The following is an 18,302-nucleotide window of genomic DNA, read 5'->3' as shown; positions in this document are numbered from 1 at the left end:
AAAATGTCCAAAAACTACTTTTTGAGAAAAATAACTTAACAGGTTGTTATTGAGAAACGATGGGGGGAAATCATGAGCATTAAAATGTGTTTTTCTTTACTTATAAACGCCTGTAATCTCTCAGAGGACAGTTCGCAGTGCGCATGCGCGTGGAGTCGAGAAGCGGACTGGAGGAGAGCGCAGAGTAGATGATGATGATGATGATGATGATGAGGCTGAGGCTGAGGATGAGGAGAATGATGATGATGGGCGTGTGAGCCGCGCGCCAGGAGCGATTCACACCGGCCACCAATGCTAAGACGGTAAGTCACGTTAAAATGAGCCGATGAATTAACGCGCTTTGACGGTCGGTGCTGAATCGGTGCTGCTGCTCCAGCCTGGCGGCGCGTGGAGGAGCGCCGTCCTGCTCTCAGAGACACAGCTGAGGAGCTGAGGAATGGATGGAGGGGGAATCCAGCGCGTCCAGTGTCTCATGCTCGAATAATGAGGACAGAAAGGAGAGAGGACAGTAAAACAGGGAGATGGTTGGTGAGCGATGCTGGCGTTGCACCAACAGAGCTGCAGTTTAATCTACAGTCAGGGGCGTTTAGTGCTGCTGTGCTTCACACGGCCTGTGGGACTATGTGTGCTTATGCGTTTTGCTGGGCTGGAAATGGCTCACCTCGTCTTCTCCATTTGCAGACTGATTCAAGCACAAATAGCGCCTGTGCTGTGCTGCTGTTGGACGATAGTGAGGATGCAGTATATGATCAAGTGTAGACATGAATGGAAGAGCCAGTGGAAGCCTGTGTGTGTGTGTGTGTGTGTGTGTGTGTACTGTTGTTGTGGTGTGCTCAGGTGCTGTGTTGTAATTGATCTCAGAGGATTTCAGTCATTGCTGCATGCCTCATGTGTATTGTGGCATGCAGTCCTCCACCTGGACATGTCCCAGTGGACAGTTGCTTAAATTAATTAAGCATGTTACAGCTTTCATTGCTCCTATGCTGAATTGCTGTACTAAATGCTGAACACACACCAGTGTGTGTCTGCATACACAGTCATACTGCTGTGCGACTGCAACCAAGATTTATATCTAGAGGTAAAGATTAATGAATGTGCAGGTTAAAAAAGAAATTACGCTTATCCTCATCCTAAATGTAGTCAGTCAGCCAAGACATGATTGGTCGGTGAGGTTTGCTACTTTATCAACTAGGCTCATATAGCTAGCCTAACAAGCAGCCTTGAACAAGCCTGTAGCCACCAATTAGCCTCATGCAGACAGCTGCCTAAGTCATTATGCACCAGCTCAGACTAAGTCAAATTGTTGAAGAGGAATACCAATGTGTAATTCAGTTGCTGAGATGTAAACAGAGTCATTGATAGTGGTTTGATGTGAGTTGATGATGTGCATTGTAGAGAAAATGACCGATTCTTACTTCCTTTTCAGTGGTGGTGATGGGAACCAGGTGTCTACAGTATAACTATAGTCATTCGCACTATTCAAACCCACCAGTAAAGCTACATGTTCGTTGATATTAATAATGATCAAATAGAGGAAAATCTAAAAGGACTTTTGGGACTATTTTAACCTTACAACGTCCTGAATGCACCTGTCCGCCATGAATAGATAAAAAAAATCTAAAGACTGAGACTAAATGAGCTTTTTCCAGAATAATATTTGTAACTTTATTATACGGAAAATTACATTTTCAGTTTAATAACATTATAACATTTATTTTATTATACTGAAAATGTAATTTTTTCAGTATAATAATATTTGTAATATTTTATTATACTGACAATTTTAATGTTTCAGTGTAATAACATTGTAACATTTACTTTACTACACTGAAAATGCATTTTTCCATGATAACATTTTGAACATTTATTGTATTATACTGAAAATGTATTTTTCCAATATAATAACATTTTAACATTTGCTTAAACTGAAAATTAGAATGTCTCATGTATAATACATCTTATAACATCTATTATATTATAACATTTACTGAAAATTAACAGTATAACATGTATATATAATGTATGTATAATATTATATATATAATAATGTTATATATATATTATTATATATATTATAATACATATATAATGTGTAAACTTTGCTTAATCTTTACTTTTAAAATGTATATGTTTTTTTTTTTACATTTTAATTTTAACCAGTGTAAAATCGCTGGAATCAACACTTTAGATAGTTTTAAAAATACTTGCCTATGTAATTTCTGATAGTGATTGACATGATATGCCATAAAAATACACTGACAAAATTCGGTGTAATTACTTTGTATTTTTTTTTTAAAATCTTCTGAAGTCGCATTTGTACAGAAAAAGAAATAAATGTCTCAAATTACTCAAACATGACCTCACTGCTGAACAAGGGGGACAATTTTCATTTTTGGGCAAAATCATTGTTTAATAGCTTCTGTTTTTGCTTTTGTCACCATCATAAAAGCTTTAAGAAAAGAACATACTTTTAAATGCATTAGGTGCAGCAGAAGCAGCTACTAAATGTACACAAATGAAAACTGATATTACACGCAACACTGTTTTTGATGTGTAGATAAAAGTTCCCGTTCTGCAGCTCATGGGGTCAGAGCCAGTGGAGATGGGGAAACGTCCAGAGCAGGACCCTGGCAACGCCGGCCACACACGGATCACGCCTTCCAATGCACATGTGCTGGACAGCGTGAACACACACACTCTGGGCTGGCTGAACGCTCCCCCCAATGCCTGCTGCTTCTGCTGGTGCTGCTGCTGCAGCTGTTCCTGGTAATAACACCCACTCGCACACACTTCTGTCCATCTCTGGACAACGTGCCACATGCTCTGTAGTCTCCACATATGTAGTCTACAAAGTGCAGGATGTGTACAGAAACTCACGGCAGCTCTTTGAAACTGGTGGCTCACAGAGCCTGCACACAAATCAGTTTATACACAATGTAAATCAAGCCAGACTCAGTCAAGGCCACTCAAATCAAACCAACTGAAATCATGTTCTTTGATGTCTGAATTTTCCCACAGTTCACTACTGTTTAAAAGTTTGGGATCGCTGTTATACACAATATGAAATGTTTGTGGACACCTCTTCTAATGAACACATTCAGCTACTTTAGGTTGCACGCATTGCTGACACAGATGTGCAGATGTACACACACAGCTTGTCTAGTCCCTGTGGAGAATATAATAGGACTCTTTGGAGCGGATTAACATGAACCTATTGGCTATGGTTTATGCCAGGTGTGGGCTAGAGGGGTCTGAAGGGGCATTGAGCTGTGGAGCAGTGGAACAGTGTTCTCTGGATTGACGGTCCTTCATCCAGGACTTGGGGAGTTGGGGATGAGGTGGGGTAGTAATAATCCAACATCCTAATCTCACATATGCTCACAGAATGCAATCAAATCCTCACAGCAATGCTTTAAAATCTAGCAAAAAGTCTTCCCTGCACAGTAGAAACTCCACAAAAGCAGGGTACGCTCTTTTTAAATAACATTTAGGAAGATACATGTTTATAAATATATTAGCACACACACCACACACACCCACTCACTCACTGTGTGTGTTTCAGTGTAGTAGGCCGATGTCAACTAATAGAGTAAATATGTCTTAAAATATCATTTAGAAATATTATATAGTTATATATTTTATATAAATATTATATGTTTATATGTTATATAATGATATATTACTTTAAAATGATTGAAATCTGATTATCTTATTATCTAAGTAATACTGACTTCATTTTAACCACAGTATGAACTCATCATGTGTCCTCTGAAATGAGTATAGATGGATAATTACAGTGTATTATTGAATATTTAATACATTCTTACTTTTTATTAACAAACCCTGACATATATATATATGTACATGTATATATATATACATGTATATATATATACATGCACAGGTGCTGGACCCTTTCTCATTTCTCACTTTCTATTACTGTGAATAGTTAAGGGAGTAGAAGATTAACTCATCTCCAAAGGCTTCAATAAACATTCATTCCAGCATGTTAAGCAAGGCTGATTTGTGCAATTTTAGAGTGGAAAAGAAGAAAAGGAGCACAGTAAAAAAGGATTGGACCCTCTAGAGATTTGAGCTTAAAAAACGTTTACCAAGAACTCAGCCTCTTAATAAGCTTCTTAGGGCTACAGCTTGTTCACAGTCATTGTAAGGAAAGGCCAGGTTTGAAGCACATTTGTAAATCTTTATAGACTGTGAGAAGCAGCCCCTAAAGGCTATAGGAGTGTGCAAAGATTTTTCAGGTACGTATTTCATTGGTTCGCAAGGAACACGAGAGCAGAGGTTTGAAAAGTTGAGGTTTGAAAAACGTGCAGGATTCCCGTTTGACTGCAAAAGACCTTCGGGTAGATTTAGCAGACCCTGCGCTGTTCTACTGTGCAGCGAAACCTGCACAAATATGGCCTTCAAAGAAGAGTCATCAGAAGAACCTCAAAAGAGCAGTGCATGCAAGAGGCCCCAAAACAAGAAGGAACAAGAAGGCAATGCGTTTACAGACGTATGCTTGCCAATGGCGGTGTTACTTAGTATGCTCATTTTTCATTCACTCAGCTTTTCACAGTAACAGATATTTTGTTCAGGGGTGCCCAAACCCTTTGTACGCCACTGTATATGCCGTACTGTAAGCTGTGTATGTGCTGTGTGTTATTATTTTGTGTGAGTATGTGTTGGGGAGGGGGTCGTGGATTAGGTGCAGGTGTGCTGGGAACATTCATTAAGCTTCAGGAGGTTTACAGTGTAATCCCAGCGGAACCACACACGCACAGACCTGTATACACAGCGGGATCCTGCTTACACTCAGGTTGCGCACCTAAGCGCGTGTTTATAGTGCAGATAAAAAACATGTTTTTGCATTATGTGCGTGTGTGTATAGTCTTACAGTGCGTCCTTCCAAGGATGAAAGGATTCCGGAGAGGATCTGTGAAAAACAAACTGAGGCCGAGGAACTGTGAGTACCACATCGTTCTCACCTGTTTGTGACGCTCCACACTCGCAGACACAGAGTTGTTCAGTTCTAAACAGGTGTGGTGTCCAGCAGGGTAATCACCAAACTATAGCCCAAAATGTAGTGATGGGTACCAAAACTGAAGTTTAGGATAACCGCTAGTATAATATAATTATTCTGATGTCAGTTTATATTTACATATATTATAACAGGTTTATATAAATGGTTATTTATTGACCTGTGTAAGTCTAAACTCTTAATTGGCACAAGTAACTAAAATATTGTTGTAATGGGGGAGGATTTTGGTCTTTAATTTTCTTATTTTGTTCATACTTTTTTTCATATAGGATATTTATTTATGTTTAGCCTGTATTGCTGGTATATCACTGACAAGAGGGTGCTTCCTATTGGGTTTGGTAATTGTTGCAACATTATAAATAATGTTTTCCTCTCTAGAGAGCCCTCCCAGGTGCTCGTTCAGTCTCTTGTCATTTCAAGACTTGACTACTGCAACTCCCTTCTGGCTGGTCTCCCTTTGAGCACCATCAGGCCCCTGCAACTTCTCCAGAATGCAGCGGCACGGGTTGTCTTCAGTTCAGACATGTTCAGCTCCTCTGCTGCGTTCTCTTCACTGGCTTTCTGTAGCTGCTGCCCGCATCAGATTTAAAACCTTGACGCTGGCCTACAAAGACAAGAACGGACCAACCCATCCATATTTGATGGCAATGGTCAAAAGCTGATCTGCACCAAGAGCTCTTTCAGCTTCAAGTATGGCTCAGCTTGACCCACAATCCCTTAAAATCCACGGAAGACAAGCATCCAGGCTTTTTTCTGTCCTGGCACCGAAATGGTGGAACAAGCTTCCCCTGGGTGTCTGAACAGCAGAGTCGCTCGCTGTCTTCAAACGCAGACTGAAGACCCAGCTCTTTCAGGAGCACTTAGTGTAGAGTATGTGGAGTATTGTGGTCTCCATACTGACTTTTGTATTTAGTAGTGTCTGAGCTTAGAGGAATCTTTTGGATCCTAGCCGATACAAACTAGCTAAGGGTATTTTCTGAGTAAACAGTGAAGCACTTTTGTAAGCCGCTCTGGATAGGACCATTTCCTAAATGCCTTAGACGTAAATGTAAATGTACTGGCCAACCGATCATTGGTCATCGGAACATCAGTCAGCCTGGACACTAGATCTAGAATTGAATTTCCAAAATGCCTCATATTTTTAAAAGTGGTCATCTCAGTTTTAAGGACAAATTAAATGTAATTATTAAGTGTAATTTAATAATTACATTTAATTTATTCATGTAATTACCTCCGTTTTGTTCCTCAAATACTTAAAATAGAAAATATAAATACCCATTTTGTCTCTAAACTTCTGAATGTTAGTGTATAACTGAATCTTGTAGTTCTCCATTACCTGCTATGAAGTAATCAGTACTCCTTCGAGAGTGATTGTGTTTGTGTGTTGTTACATATTGAGCAAGTGCTGATGGCAAAATAGGAAATGGTAGGCAATGTTACAATGACTAATGCATCTGTCGTTTCCTCCCTTTGGCTATACAGACGCGGTCCCACACTGGAAGAGGTGCAGTTGTGGGCGCAGTCATTTGAACAGTTGATTAAAAGTCCTCGTGGCCGCGCAAGCTTCCGGCAATTTCTCAAGACGGAGTTCAGCGAGGAGAACCTGCTGTTCTGGCTGGCCTGTGAGGAGCTGAAGAAAGAGACCAACCGAACTGCAGTGGAACAGACTGTTAAACAAATATACGAGGACTACGTTTCCATTCTGTCGCCTAGAGAGGTACTTTTACCTCCATACACACACAAACCCACAGTCACATTTATGAGGTCTTTGTAGTGAAAAACTGGAAATCGTGCTGTTCAATACCAGGCAAGCCTTGACTGCATATTCTGGTCAATGACCTTTGACTAATGGGGAGTTTGGGACCAAAATATCTGCATAAAATGACCTCTATTATGCTTCATGTACCATTTCATGTGACTCTACCTGGTAAAGGACTAAAGCCTTGGCCTCAGGGCCTTACGCTGTAGACCACATAGCTACTAGTTTTCGAATGTGAAGGGTCCAGGACCTCATGAACATGGCTTGTGACTAATGCCGTGGCAGCAATGTTTGGCGAGGCCAATAGACGCAGCATTAGCAGCGGTACCGGTGGTAACAGTGCAGTAGCAATACTAAAGCCACAGTAGCGATGCTGGGTGAAGCCCATGGCCTATACGTAGTAATGCCGTGGTGCCAGTTTTGACCTCGCCCAGCATTGCCAGTTTTTCCGGTTGCCATTGCCAATTTTACCAGTTTTATTTAATAAGAACTAATATGTATACAATAAGTATTTAAATGTGTCCTGGAAAAACATTTTATGCACAGATTTTCCATAAAAAGGACTAAACAAATTGCATAAAAAATATATTTACATTCTATTATGCTGTTATTAATTCTCATATTTTAAATGCATTTGGAAGAATATGGACTTCTTTTGTCGTCTCACATAATTTTCTTAGTTAAACTAACCCTGCAGTGCGGAGGCCGACTTTAGCCTGGCTTTCTTTTTTGGATTATCTTTTATTTACAGTTATGTACATGCTCCAAACTGAGTCTAGGTTACAGCCACCAAAAGGAAAAGGAATGTTGTATAGTGTGAATTGTGCCACTTAACCACAACTTTTATGGTATTAGACTTCAGGGTGAATCTGATCTGCTTAACTACAAGAAAAGTCGATGCCACACTGGTTTAGGTTGTGCCCCCCTCTGCCCTAAACACGCAACATTTAAATGGGTACATACTGTACACATGTTTTGCTGTGTCTGTATGTGTTCATCCAGGTGAGTCTGGACTCTCGTGTGCGGGAAGTGATCAACACCAACATGCTGGAGCCGAGCTCACAAACATTTGATGACGCGCAGCAGCAAATCTACACACTCATGCAGCGAGACTCCTACCCTCGTTACATTAACTCCAGCATGTATGCAGATCTGATCAAAAGCTTGGAAGAACCTCCGACACCCAATGAGTCTTAACATACACACACACGCACACACACACGCACACACACACCACACGTACACAGATCTGATCAAAAGCTTGGAGCACCTCCGACACCCAATGAGTTTTAATGCACACACACACCTCCAGTTTCTCTCTCACTTTTTTAAACCCATACACCCCAGTAGTATCTTGACAATACTGTGAGAGTAGTGTCTAATACTCAGCCCACTGAATCTCAGACTTTCAAAAATCCAAGCTTTTGAAAATGTACAAGACCCCCACACATATTGACAGATTCCACAGATTTTATGGGCAAACATTTATTTGGAGAGGACTCGTTAGCTGGTTTATAGATACTGTACTTACTGTTTCTTTGCATTTAGCTAAATATCGAATCATTTCACCTTGATTTTCCTTAACCCTAATCCTAATCCGGATCCCACCTAAAACCTAAAACCCTGATATTATTGAGAATCATCTGAGTCTCTCCAAAGAGGCTATTGTCTCCTAGCCAAGTAAAGTAAAGTCTGTGTCCTCAGACATCACAGCATCCACATTAAAGGTTTTCCCACACACTTTCAGATTTCGTTGCCGAACCAGAATCCCTCATATCTTGCATAATTTCTTGTGTTCAAACTTTTCACACAATATCAACATTGTATTTCTTTCGAGTGATTCAGCATTTCACTGACACTTCATGGTGGTCGTGGCTGGACTGCGAGTAGATCATTGGGCTAGAGATTGGATACAGGAAAATCTGGGAAGATAATTGTCAGGACCTTTTTGCTAGTCCTGGAGGGGGTTAGTATTCTCTTCTGAGAATAGCAGTCCAGCCATGGTTGTCCAATTTTAGCATGCTTAATGTTTACCAATTATCCTGCAGGCAGTGTGGGCCTGGCATTATTTAACACATGGGTGAATCTTAATCAGCCTAAACTTTTAAGATGTTGATACACCTTACGTCACCTTATTCACTGCACATACAACACGCTCACTTTACAAAGTCCCAATGTACTGTACTGCAGTTCCTGTATATTTTTCTAACAGTTTATGACTCCATTAAAGTGATCGTTGTTGGTTGAAAAAGGGAAATTGTTTGGTCTCAGAGTTCCACAAATCAGAAGATATGAAGATATTTTCTGCCTCAGTTGTGCAAAAGGCACTGATAACGGTGGATGCTTACTTGTGCCTTGCTATACATATAGATCATGTAGATTAGATATATATATATATAGTTGTTCTGAATATTCATTTCACTACAGATCAAGGTGCTTTCTGTTATATTAGAACAGAAGAAGTGAAGACTATATTTAAAACAAACCTACATATACACACACAGAAATCCACACAGGCAGCAGAACATTAAAGCTGAAAAGAGCTGAAATAGATCTCCTTGGACCAATAAAACAGAGTTTTGTGATCTTATATTTATGACTACATGCATGTTTTTGAAGTTCAGAGAATGCATTTGATATATTCACTTGTGTATACCGGGACAAACTGTATAAAGAGAGTTAAATCAATAATAAAGCACAAATATTTGCCAGTGATTCTGTGTTCAATCATTTGTTTTACTAATTACTTGACAAAATCAGATTTTTGACATTAACAATTTTCTAATAATAATGTAAACAGTGTTGGAGGCACTGATTGTTGCATTTTGTTGGAAACGAATCCGTGCCCATGCATTATTTGGTGCCCTGGGAATTCTCGAGTGGTCAAATCAACAATTTGGTTGATGCTTAAAAAAAAGGAATGCACTTGAGTGAACTTGGCTACACTAAAAAAATGTGGAAGACAACTGAAGTAGATGAACCCAGAATTCTTTCCTTGGTGACAGAACCTTCCATGACATCGAGTCAAAAACACGCTCAAGGAGGTAGACATATCATCATCAAGGTCGAGAGATGCCTTCATGGGAACACTCAAAGACACTGATAGAAAACATTCAAAAGCCTGCGTAGTTCTGGTATGGGCATGCATTGCTGCCAATGGAACTGGATCCTTGGTGTTTACTGGTGATATGACTGTTGGCAGGATGAAGTGTCTAAAAATTGGTAGGTAAAGTGTAGAAAACTATACTGCTGCAAAACTGATGGGATGGCGCTTCACTGTACACATGGATAATATCCCAAAACATAATTCAAAACAACCCAGGATCATCTTAAGGCAAAGAAATGGAATGTTCTTACATGGCAGAGTCCGTTTGGAGGACGAAGAATGATGAGTACCATCCCAAAAACACCATCCCTACTGTGAAGCATGGGGTTGGAAGCATCATGCTTTGGGGGTGTTTTTCTGCACATGGGACAGGACAACTGCACTGTATTAAGGGGAGGATGACCGGGGCCATGTATTGCGAGATTTTGGGGAACAACCTCCTTCCCTCAGTTAGAGCACTGAAGATGGGTCGTGGCTGGGTCTTCCAACATGACAATGACCCAAAGCACACAGCCAGGATAACCATGGAGTGGCTCCGTAAGAAGCATATCAAGGTTCTGGAGTGGCCTAGCCAGTCTCCAGACCTAAACCCTATAGAAAATCTTTGGAGGGAGCTCAAACTCTGTGTTTCTCAGTGACAGTCCAGAAACCTGGCTGATCTGGAGAAGATCTGTGTGGAGGAATGGGCCAAAATCCCTGCTGCAGTTTGTGCAAACCTGGTGAAAAACTACAGGAAACGTTTGACCTCTGTAATTGCAAACAAAGGCTACTGTACCAAATATTAACATTGATTTTCACAGGTATTCAAATACTTATTTGCAGCAGTAACACACAAATACATTATTTAAAAATCATACATTGTGATTTCCAGATTTTTGTTTTAGATTATGTCTCTCACAGTGGACATTTACCTAAGATGAAAATTTCAGACCCCTCCATGATTCTAAGTGGGAGAACTTGCAAAGTCGCAGGGTGTTCAAATACTTATTTTCTTCACTGTATGTGCATGTTGTAGTTTGGCATTTACTGACTGTAACCCCTCAGTTAGTAGATCTTGTACCCTCCATCAATGGAAAGGGGACTGCCAAAAGACCGACCAGCTTTCAGTTTGTTGGTGTTGGACCATTCTCAACACAGGACTGTATGCAAACATACAAAACCTTCCCACACAAAGACAACACTGCCATCTCAAGGCATCATTCATTTCTTTTATTCATATCAATTTGACATTAGGAGCCCTTTTCCCCCAACCAAACACTCATCAGTAATCAGATGGCTTTGTAACATTAGCGAATGCCCTACAGTTTGGACTACTGTGTCACGAGCCCTACAGTAGTCTTAGGAACTGGGTTTCTGACAGGTGACATGTCTGTGACAACCCAACCTTAACCTCAGCAAAAGGTTACAGTGTCAGGCGGTCAGGAGGTTAACATTGTTCGTGGTGGACTCTGAGGATATAGTTCAGGATGATTCCAGTTAGGCTTAGTATTACAGTTTGATATTACTATCACACTTAGTCCAGGTTGGGTGCAGGAGAGTTTGTATGTGCTTAGTTCGGTCAGATGAAAAAAATAGCAGCTGGAGAGTCTTGGATTATTGATCAGTACAAATGATCCATTAGGCTTTTTGCTGATTAGTCAATCGGAGGAAGCTGCTTCTCAATGAACTGTTTTATGTCCATCATTTCCTGTTGAGAGAGAGAAGACAAAAATGGTTGAATTGTAAAACTTGTTGCTGTATTACCTTGTGGTTTAACTCAACACAGCTCCTATACTGTTTCAGCACTGCTAAATTCATCAACCTATTCTCAATGCTGAAATCAACGTGAGTAGACATGAATGGTGGGCAAGTCTAAGACAGCAGACCTCTGGGCATGCGCTGTGAGGCATCCTGGGATACGTCTTGAAGGTGATGTTGTTGGGGTTCAGCATGGTCTTGAGTTTCTCCACCGTAAGACAGCCGAAGATCAGAGGCACGAGAGGATCTGCCTCCCCATGACACTGCAATACTGCTATTTCCTTATTACTGCCAATCACTGACTGCAGAGAGAGAAAATCTCATCCAAAAAGTCATCCAAACTATGAAGACAAACATATGGAATTATTTAGTAAACAAAGAAAAAGGTTTTTAGACACCTTTTGCTTTGATGACAGCTTTGCACATCTTGGCATTTTCTCAGTCAGCTTAATGAATTAGTTACCTGGAATGGCTTTTAGTTAACAGCTATACCTTGTCAGGAGTAAATTCCTTTCATTTCTTGTCTTCTTAATGTGTTTGAGACTATCAGTTGTGTTGTGAAGTGTGTGAGTTCTTATCCATATTATGGAAAGAACTATGTCAAGAAAAATGAGAGTCCATCATTACTTTACTTAATTAAGAAAGAACCTTGAAAGTATAAGACCATCAAACGTTATGATGAAACTGGCTCTCATCAGGACCGCCCCAGGAAAGAAAGACCAAGAGTTCATCAGAGTTACCAGCCTCAGAAACCGCAAGTTAACAGCACCCCAGATAATAGCCCACCTAAATGCTTCATATTAGGCAGTAAGTAAAACAGTCTGTTCTTGAAGGTGATTAGGTACTAAAAGCATGAAAAAATGAGCAAGCATAAGAATCTGAGCCATCCTGACAAGGGTTCAAATTATAATGCCAAGACGACTGAATAACTGGGTCAGAGCATCTCCAAAACACCAGACCGGTCTTGTGGGGTGTTCTGTGGTAAGCAGTGGACAGTACATAACAAGTGGTGGAAGAAAGGAACTCCTTGTGAACCTGCATCAGGGTCACTGATGCAATTCATGGAGGTCCCATCTCACAACATACAGGACTTAAAGCATCTGCTGTCCTGGTGCCAGACCCACAGGACACCTTCAATGGTCTTGTGGAATCTATGGCTCGAATGGTCAGATCTGTTGTGGTGACACAATGGGGGGCCTACTCAGTATTAGGCAGTTAGTGCAAATGTTATGGCTGATCGGTGTAGGTGTAGGTCTTAATTTGTGATGCAATGTAGCAGATTAAAGTACATGACAAAAGCAACACGAACACACTACCTTTGACAGCGAGTTCCTGAGGGGAAGCCAGGAGCTCAGAGCAACAACACCTGCAAGTTTCTGATGAGTAGTTAAAGCTGTGTAAAGAGAAAGCGCACCACCCTAAACACACACACACACACACACACACACACACACACACACACACACACATATATATATTAATTTTATTATTAAAAGTACCCTCTAGTAAAACAGAGGAACATCTGAAAACTGCTGAAGCTGCTGGTGTTCTCAGAACAATGGATGGACTAAAGTGCAGAGTTCAGACCTCAAGATAAGTGAATGTGATAAAGCAGGAAATGCTCCAAAATCTAAGACTAAACTTTGGAGGTGAGGAAAAAAAGCTGAAAGCCAGTCTTTAAAAAAGAAAGGAAGCTAGAAAAGAGGTAAAGAGGTGAAACAGTAAACACAGCAACATTTAATATGATATATATGTTAAACATATGAAGCTTAAAAATATTTTTTAATTAATTAATAAATAATATGTACTTAATGGCCATTTTTACACAGTACTATACACTTACTGAGCACACTATTATACTAATATATATACTGGGTAGGGTCTCCATTTGTTTGCAAAACTGTAGAATTCTTCAGGCTCAAAGTGTGCTAAGAAAACATTCCCCACACTATTACACTCCCTCCACCTGCCTGGACTGTTGACACAAGGCCATGTTATGTCCATAAATTCATGCTCTTGGTGCCAAATTCTGACCCTACCATCTGTGTGGCTGAGCAGAAATCGAGAAATCGGTTTATGCTACGTTTTTCCAGCCCTCAGCTGTTTAGTTTTGGTAAGCCTGTGGCCACTGCAGCCTCAGCTTTCTGTTCTTGACTGACAGTTGTGTTTTTCCTTTAGGACACCAACTATCCTGCCATGCTTGAAATCACTGAGATCACATTTCTTCCTTATTATGGTGGTTGGTGTGAACTTCATCTGAAGCTGCTGGCTCATGTACACACGGCTGAATAACTGCATGAATAAGCAGGTGTACAGGTATTCAAAAAAAAGAGGCTCAGTGAGTGTATATAAATTGAACTATTCAATAGTTTTATTTTAGTGTTCTTGTACAAAAGAGTGATAAATACTTCTGCTATCAATGGTGATCAGACAAGGCCTGGAAAAACTCTTTCTTCTGGAAACCCTGTCCCATCTCGAAAATACTGTATTCCAATGATAAACTACTGTGTATGCTAATCACTTGTTTGCTACAGGTGTAATAAATAAACATTTGGCTGAAAAATGCTGCAGCATACCTGCTGCTTCGTTTCTCACCTGAGAAAAGCCCCCCAGTATGATCCGGTGAGAAGGAATACCATTCTTTACCTCCTGATCAATCAAAGCTTTGACTGAAGCAGTAAACAGCCATTAGAAACATATGTTAGCCATTCAGCACGTTTCTAAATACGATTTTAATGTAGTGATGCACTAAAACACTAGAGATGAACCTACTGCTCTCTGCAGCTTTTTTGATGCCCGTCTCATCCTCCTCTGCATCTGGGTTCAAACCGATGATGTCAAACCTGAGAGTCAGCACATAGTTTGATGGCATCATATAAATAACCCAGGTAACAACTCACTCTAGAGCATTTGTACAATGGAAAATATTAAAAGTTAGACTCACCAGGAAGGCATTGCCATGTTCATGTTGAGGCTGACTGGCATGACCGGCCTGGCCCAGTGAAAGCAAGAAAGAAAAATAAAAAGACTACTGAAAGCGACATATACTTCACCAATTAAAATAATTGAAAATCTCCATTTAGTAGTTTAAAATCAGTGTTGTTGATACTACTTTCTAACCTGTATAATACTGTATAATGCTGCATCTCAAGATAATTCCTAAATGAAATAAATCGAATGCTGAAAGGCCAGATTTAGCATGTGGACCTAGCATTTGGAATGTAGGGATTTGCTGGAGCGTTATCGATCACTGAGGCTAAACCTTAGATCTTCGGGATCTACCGTAACTCTGAGACAGTCTTTAACAGCTCGGCCATATCTGCACCCATGTGGCTCTTATTCACTACTCTTGTTTGGAGCACATGAGATTCTAGCTGACACTTGTCTGTGATAAAATGTGTAGTTTTGGTGACATAAAAGCCCTGGTTCTCAAAGAGTGAACACAGCATTGTACCATTGTATGGACCATTAACCAAGCAATGTCAAAGCTTCCACCCAAGAGAATTACACTATTACACCTTTTATTGCCATGAATTTCTGTCTATTTAGAAGCCAAAGTGCTTCCATAGGCATGCTCTTAATGCAGACGGTGCTGGTCACGTGCACACCACTGTCTGGTTGCCTCATTCACACACTTCTGAGTTTTTCCGCCTTTTGTGTTCCGTCAACATTTCTTTATTAACTTTCTGAAAATCTATTTGACATTTGTGAACTGATTCAGAATGGTCCATGTCTACACTGAGATAAATCAAAGAAACTAAATTTTCCCCATCCCTACTTTTTACTAATGTGATTTTAGAACACTATGCCCACAGCAATGAAGAGCTCTCGAAGATCCTACAATGACCTGTAAAGCTGTGCAGCATCAAGAACTGGCAGAATTTCACATGTTTAAAAAGTGGTGATCAAATCTAGAGGGAGTAAACCTGACGTGTATTTTTACTTAATGAATAGATCATCTAAATGACCTTTGGTGTCTGGTTTTTAATTTTACTCATAATTATATAACCAATAATACTTATTGCTGTAGAACATGTAAAAAATGCCTCCTAATATGACAGGTGATTTTAAACTTTTGAACTGTCGTATATATCAGTAATAAATAGGTGCATTGTACATACGCGTGTGGGCAAATGTACTTCACATGAGGGGTCCTTATTCCAGCCATAGCTTCAGCCCAGCCATGCCTAAGAGAAACAAGAGTAACTGATAACTACAATGGAAATAACAAAAAGATTATAAAATACACATTTTACTCACTCACATAAAAATTCACATATGTACAAAGCTTAGGTCAGGTGTGTGGCTTACCCTGTGTCTCCCAGGCCATGAAGGAAGATCACCTGGAAATGTAAGGGCATAGCCATGTTACCTTAGTTTCTAAGGCAGGATGAAAAGGTGTCTACTGAAGGAACTGACTGTATATTTCTGGATTTTTATTTTTTATATAATTTGATGTTAATATAAAGTTATGTTTAAAGTATGTACAGTATTTACATTGTACAATTATCAATGAAAACATTATAAAAATATTCTAGTTAAAATTTCAAATGTATCTCAAATGTCATGAAAACCAACTCATTCACATATCTCCACCTATTCAGCTCCACCCACTCGTAATGCTGTTTTTAGAAGCGTCTCAGCTCTTAGAGCTTTTGAAATGGGGCACAATACAGTACAGCCAATTAGAACAGAGCTTATTTGCCTGCATCTTATAAGGGATAAAGGGATAAAGAGAGGTTGAATGATATGAAAAAATAAATTAAGCCGTAACATAAAGCCATGTGAACATTATAAATAAATTTATGATATGGGCCCCTTAATAATTATATGCCTATATTTTCTAAACATTTAACTAAATATAAATTAGAATGATTGTGATATTCAATATCAATAAACAGTCCAAGATAAATGTACAGTGTATACATTATGTGGCGCACTGTGATGTTAGTACAGCTGTTTTTGGTGTGTTACTGTTCTGAACACTTGGCCTATTAAAAAAAAAGTTCTGCATTGGCATTAAAAGGGGTCCTACTTTTGTTAGAAGTCAAATAACCCTCTAAGAGTACAACATAGAACCCTTTTTGTTCTACCAAGAGTATAAAGTGCCTTTGCCCTGGCCAAAAAAAGAGCAACAGGATTCAAGGAATGAATGAAGACTGTAGGCCTACATGCTATCTTACACTCATTCTCTTATATGTAGTGTTTTTTTTCTCTGTAATAAAAAGTTTAGCAATGATCACAATATTATTTTTGTATTGCCACTGATATGCAGTGGTAAAGAAAACAAAGTTGGTGGTCAAACAACTGGGCTGAAGTGTGAGTCCTGCAAATAAAATCCACCACAACTACAGCTATAGCACCTAATTCTTATATATGATCAAAATTAATGTATGTTTTGGAGACATTTCAGGTGATAAAAGAACAGTAAGCCAGAAGGGACAGGAAAGTGGGAGTGGCAGGTTTACTGAAGGAGGGGATTTTTCCACATCAGTCCCTTTCAGTGTGTGTGTGTGTGTGTGTGTGTGTGTGTGTGTGTGTGCATCACATCCTTACACTCATCTGTACACAATTACATTATCTGATCACTGACACAAGAGTAGTAAAGGCTCATGTATGCTATTACATTTGATATCACTTTTGTTATTAGGCGCGTGTTCCCAGTCCTCGAGGCTCAGCCTACTCCAGCTCCTCATGCACTGAGCAGACATGAAGAACCATGAGGAAACACCTGACACAGGTGAACTGGAGTCTTCACACTAGTAACAAACACATCAGCAGTGTGTTGGGCCTTGATGACTGGGTTGATAAACACCGGTGTGTGCTGTGTTGTGTTGTTTGCCCCATTCGCTCACACTGACTTACCGCCGCAGTGGCTTTCCGGGCTGCTGGGACTATCGCGGGCAGCGGCGCTGACATGTTATTACCGCACATGCACCGGACCGGAGCGTTACATTCAATACGAGGAAAAACACCCTGAAACAGCTGGCGAGCTACAGACCACAGCCCCCAGCCTGCCAGTATAAACACGACGAATAAAAACAGCAGTAAACTGAAAGGAAAGAAATCGGAACAGATACGAGTCCGTTAACCCAACACTGTGTGTCCAGACTGACCGTTTCCAGTTTGCGGAGTTGAAAAGCACGCTACGGAGCCGCACCGTGACCCTTCTCGCTAATGTCCTGATCTTGAGCAACCAGCAGGTCTCGGTTCAGCCGTTTTTACACCTCACTGTAGTTTACAGATAACGAGCGATACAAATAACCGACCCTGGATCAGCTCTCCTGGGCCACCCAAACCTCCTACCACAACAAGCATGACACAGGAAGTCCCGCCTCCAGTCCCGCCTCCTTGATGGAACAAGTGTTGTGATTGGTGCTTTTGTCGTAACTTGAACAATCCGCAGCTACTATTGGCTGATGAGCGACATGCGTTAGCTTGCGGTGTTGAGGAATGCAGCTACAGTAGTGAAGTAGGGATTGGCCACCGGAGATGTGTGTGTATGTATGTAGCGATATATCTACGAGGGCGACACTACTAGTTTTCCTTTCCATACCGACCCTTTTTTTATTATTAATATTCTGCACATAAAAAGGAAAAATAAATTATTTATTAATTATTTATTTGTACGCTGAAACAGTTTAAATGTGTCCATTAAT

General features: G+C 40.2%; 2 protein-coding genes across 4 annotated transcripts; one reads left to right on the top strand and one right to left on the bottom strand.

The window, feature by feature from the left end:
* The first annotated feature begins 166 nt into the window (after nucleotides 1–166).
* LOC140562394 (regulator of G-protein signaling 20-like) lies at nucleotides 167–9,515 on the top strand. 2 transcript variants are annotated; one of them, XM_072688009.1, is made up of 5 exons: nucleotides 167–302; nucleotides 2,558–2,766; nucleotides 4,892–4,966; nucleotides 6,524–6,758; nucleotides 7,803–9,515. In XM_072688009.1, the coding sequence occupies exons 2-5, from the start codon at nucleotides 2,582–2,584 to the stop codon at nucleotides 7,995–7,997; spliced, it is 690 nt and encodes a 229-aa protein (XP_072544110.1). In that variant the 5' UTR covers nucleotides 167–302; nucleotides 2,558–2,581; the 3' UTR covers nucleotides 7,998–9,515. The 2 variants fall into 2 exon arrangements, with proteins under 2 accessions (XP_072544110.1, XP_072544109.1); XM_072688008.1 differs by lacking the exon at nucleotides 167–302 and adding an exon at nucleotides 323–528.
* Nucleotides 9,516–11,094: 1,579 nt separating this feature from the next.
* On the bottom strand, nucleotides 11,095–17,821 carry lypla1 (lysophospholipase 1). 2 transcript variants are annotated; one of them, XM_072688010.1, is made up of 9 exons: nucleotides 17,509–17,821; nucleotides 15,955–15,986; nucleotides 15,765–15,830; nucleotides 14,588–14,635; nucleotides 14,416–14,486; nucleotides 14,239–14,312; nucleotides 12,960–13,061; nucleotides 11,772–11,945; nucleotides 11,095–11,593 (listed from the first exon to the last, which is right to left on the bottom strand). In XM_072688010.1, exons 1-9 carry the CDS (start codon nucleotides 17,575–17,577, stop codon nucleotides 11,540–11,542), a joined length of 690 nt encoding a protein of 229 aa, XP_072544111.1. In that variant the 5' UTR covers nucleotides 17,578–17,821; the 3' UTR covers nucleotides 11,095–11,539. The 2 variants fall into 2 exon arrangements, with proteins under 2 accessions (XP_072544111.1, XP_072544113.1); XM_072688012.1 differs by having other exon boundaries at nucleotides 17,760–17,819.
* Between the last annotated feature and the right edge of the window lie 481 nt (nucleotides 17,822–18,302).

Source organism: Salminus brasiliensis, chromosome 9, assembly GCF_030463535.1.
Source record: "Salminus brasiliensis chromosome 9, fSalBra1.hap2, whole genome shotgun sequence".
NCBI classification, from domain to species: domain Eukaryota; kingdom Metazoa; phylum Chordata; class Actinopteri; order Characiformes; family Bryconidae; genus Salminus; species Salminus brasiliensis.
Note: the sequence above shows the minus strand (reverse complement) of the source record. Positions and strands in the feature narration are given on the sequence as shown.

Bases quoted from the DNA above. Each gene is read 5' to 3' on its own strand.
- LOC140562394 (XM_072688008.1), top strand. From the start codon at position 484: ATGAGGACAGAAAGGAGAGAGGACAGTAAAACAGGGAGATGGTTG. The intron at 529-2,557 runs GTGAGCGATGCT...TTTGATGTGTAG, and splicing joins GTAAAACAGGGAGATGGTTG to ATAAAAGTTCCCGTTCTGCA. The intron at 6,759-7,802 runs GTACTTTTACCT...GTGTTCATCCAG, and splicing joins CCATTCTGTCGCCTAGAGAG to GTGAGTCTGGACTCTCGTGT.
- lypla1 (XM_072688010.1), bottom strand. From the start codon at position 17,577: ATGTGCGGTAATAACATGTCAGCGCCGCTGCCCGCGATAGTCCCAGCA. The intron at 13,062-14,238 runs GTGAGAAACGAA...GTGTGTGTTTAG, and splicing joins TACTGGGGGGCTTTTCTCAG to GGTGGTGCGCTTTCTCTTTA. The intron at 11,594-11,771 runs GTCTGCTGTCTT...CTCTCTCAACAG, and splicing joins CTCACAGCGCATGCCCAGAG to GAAATGATGGACATAAAACA.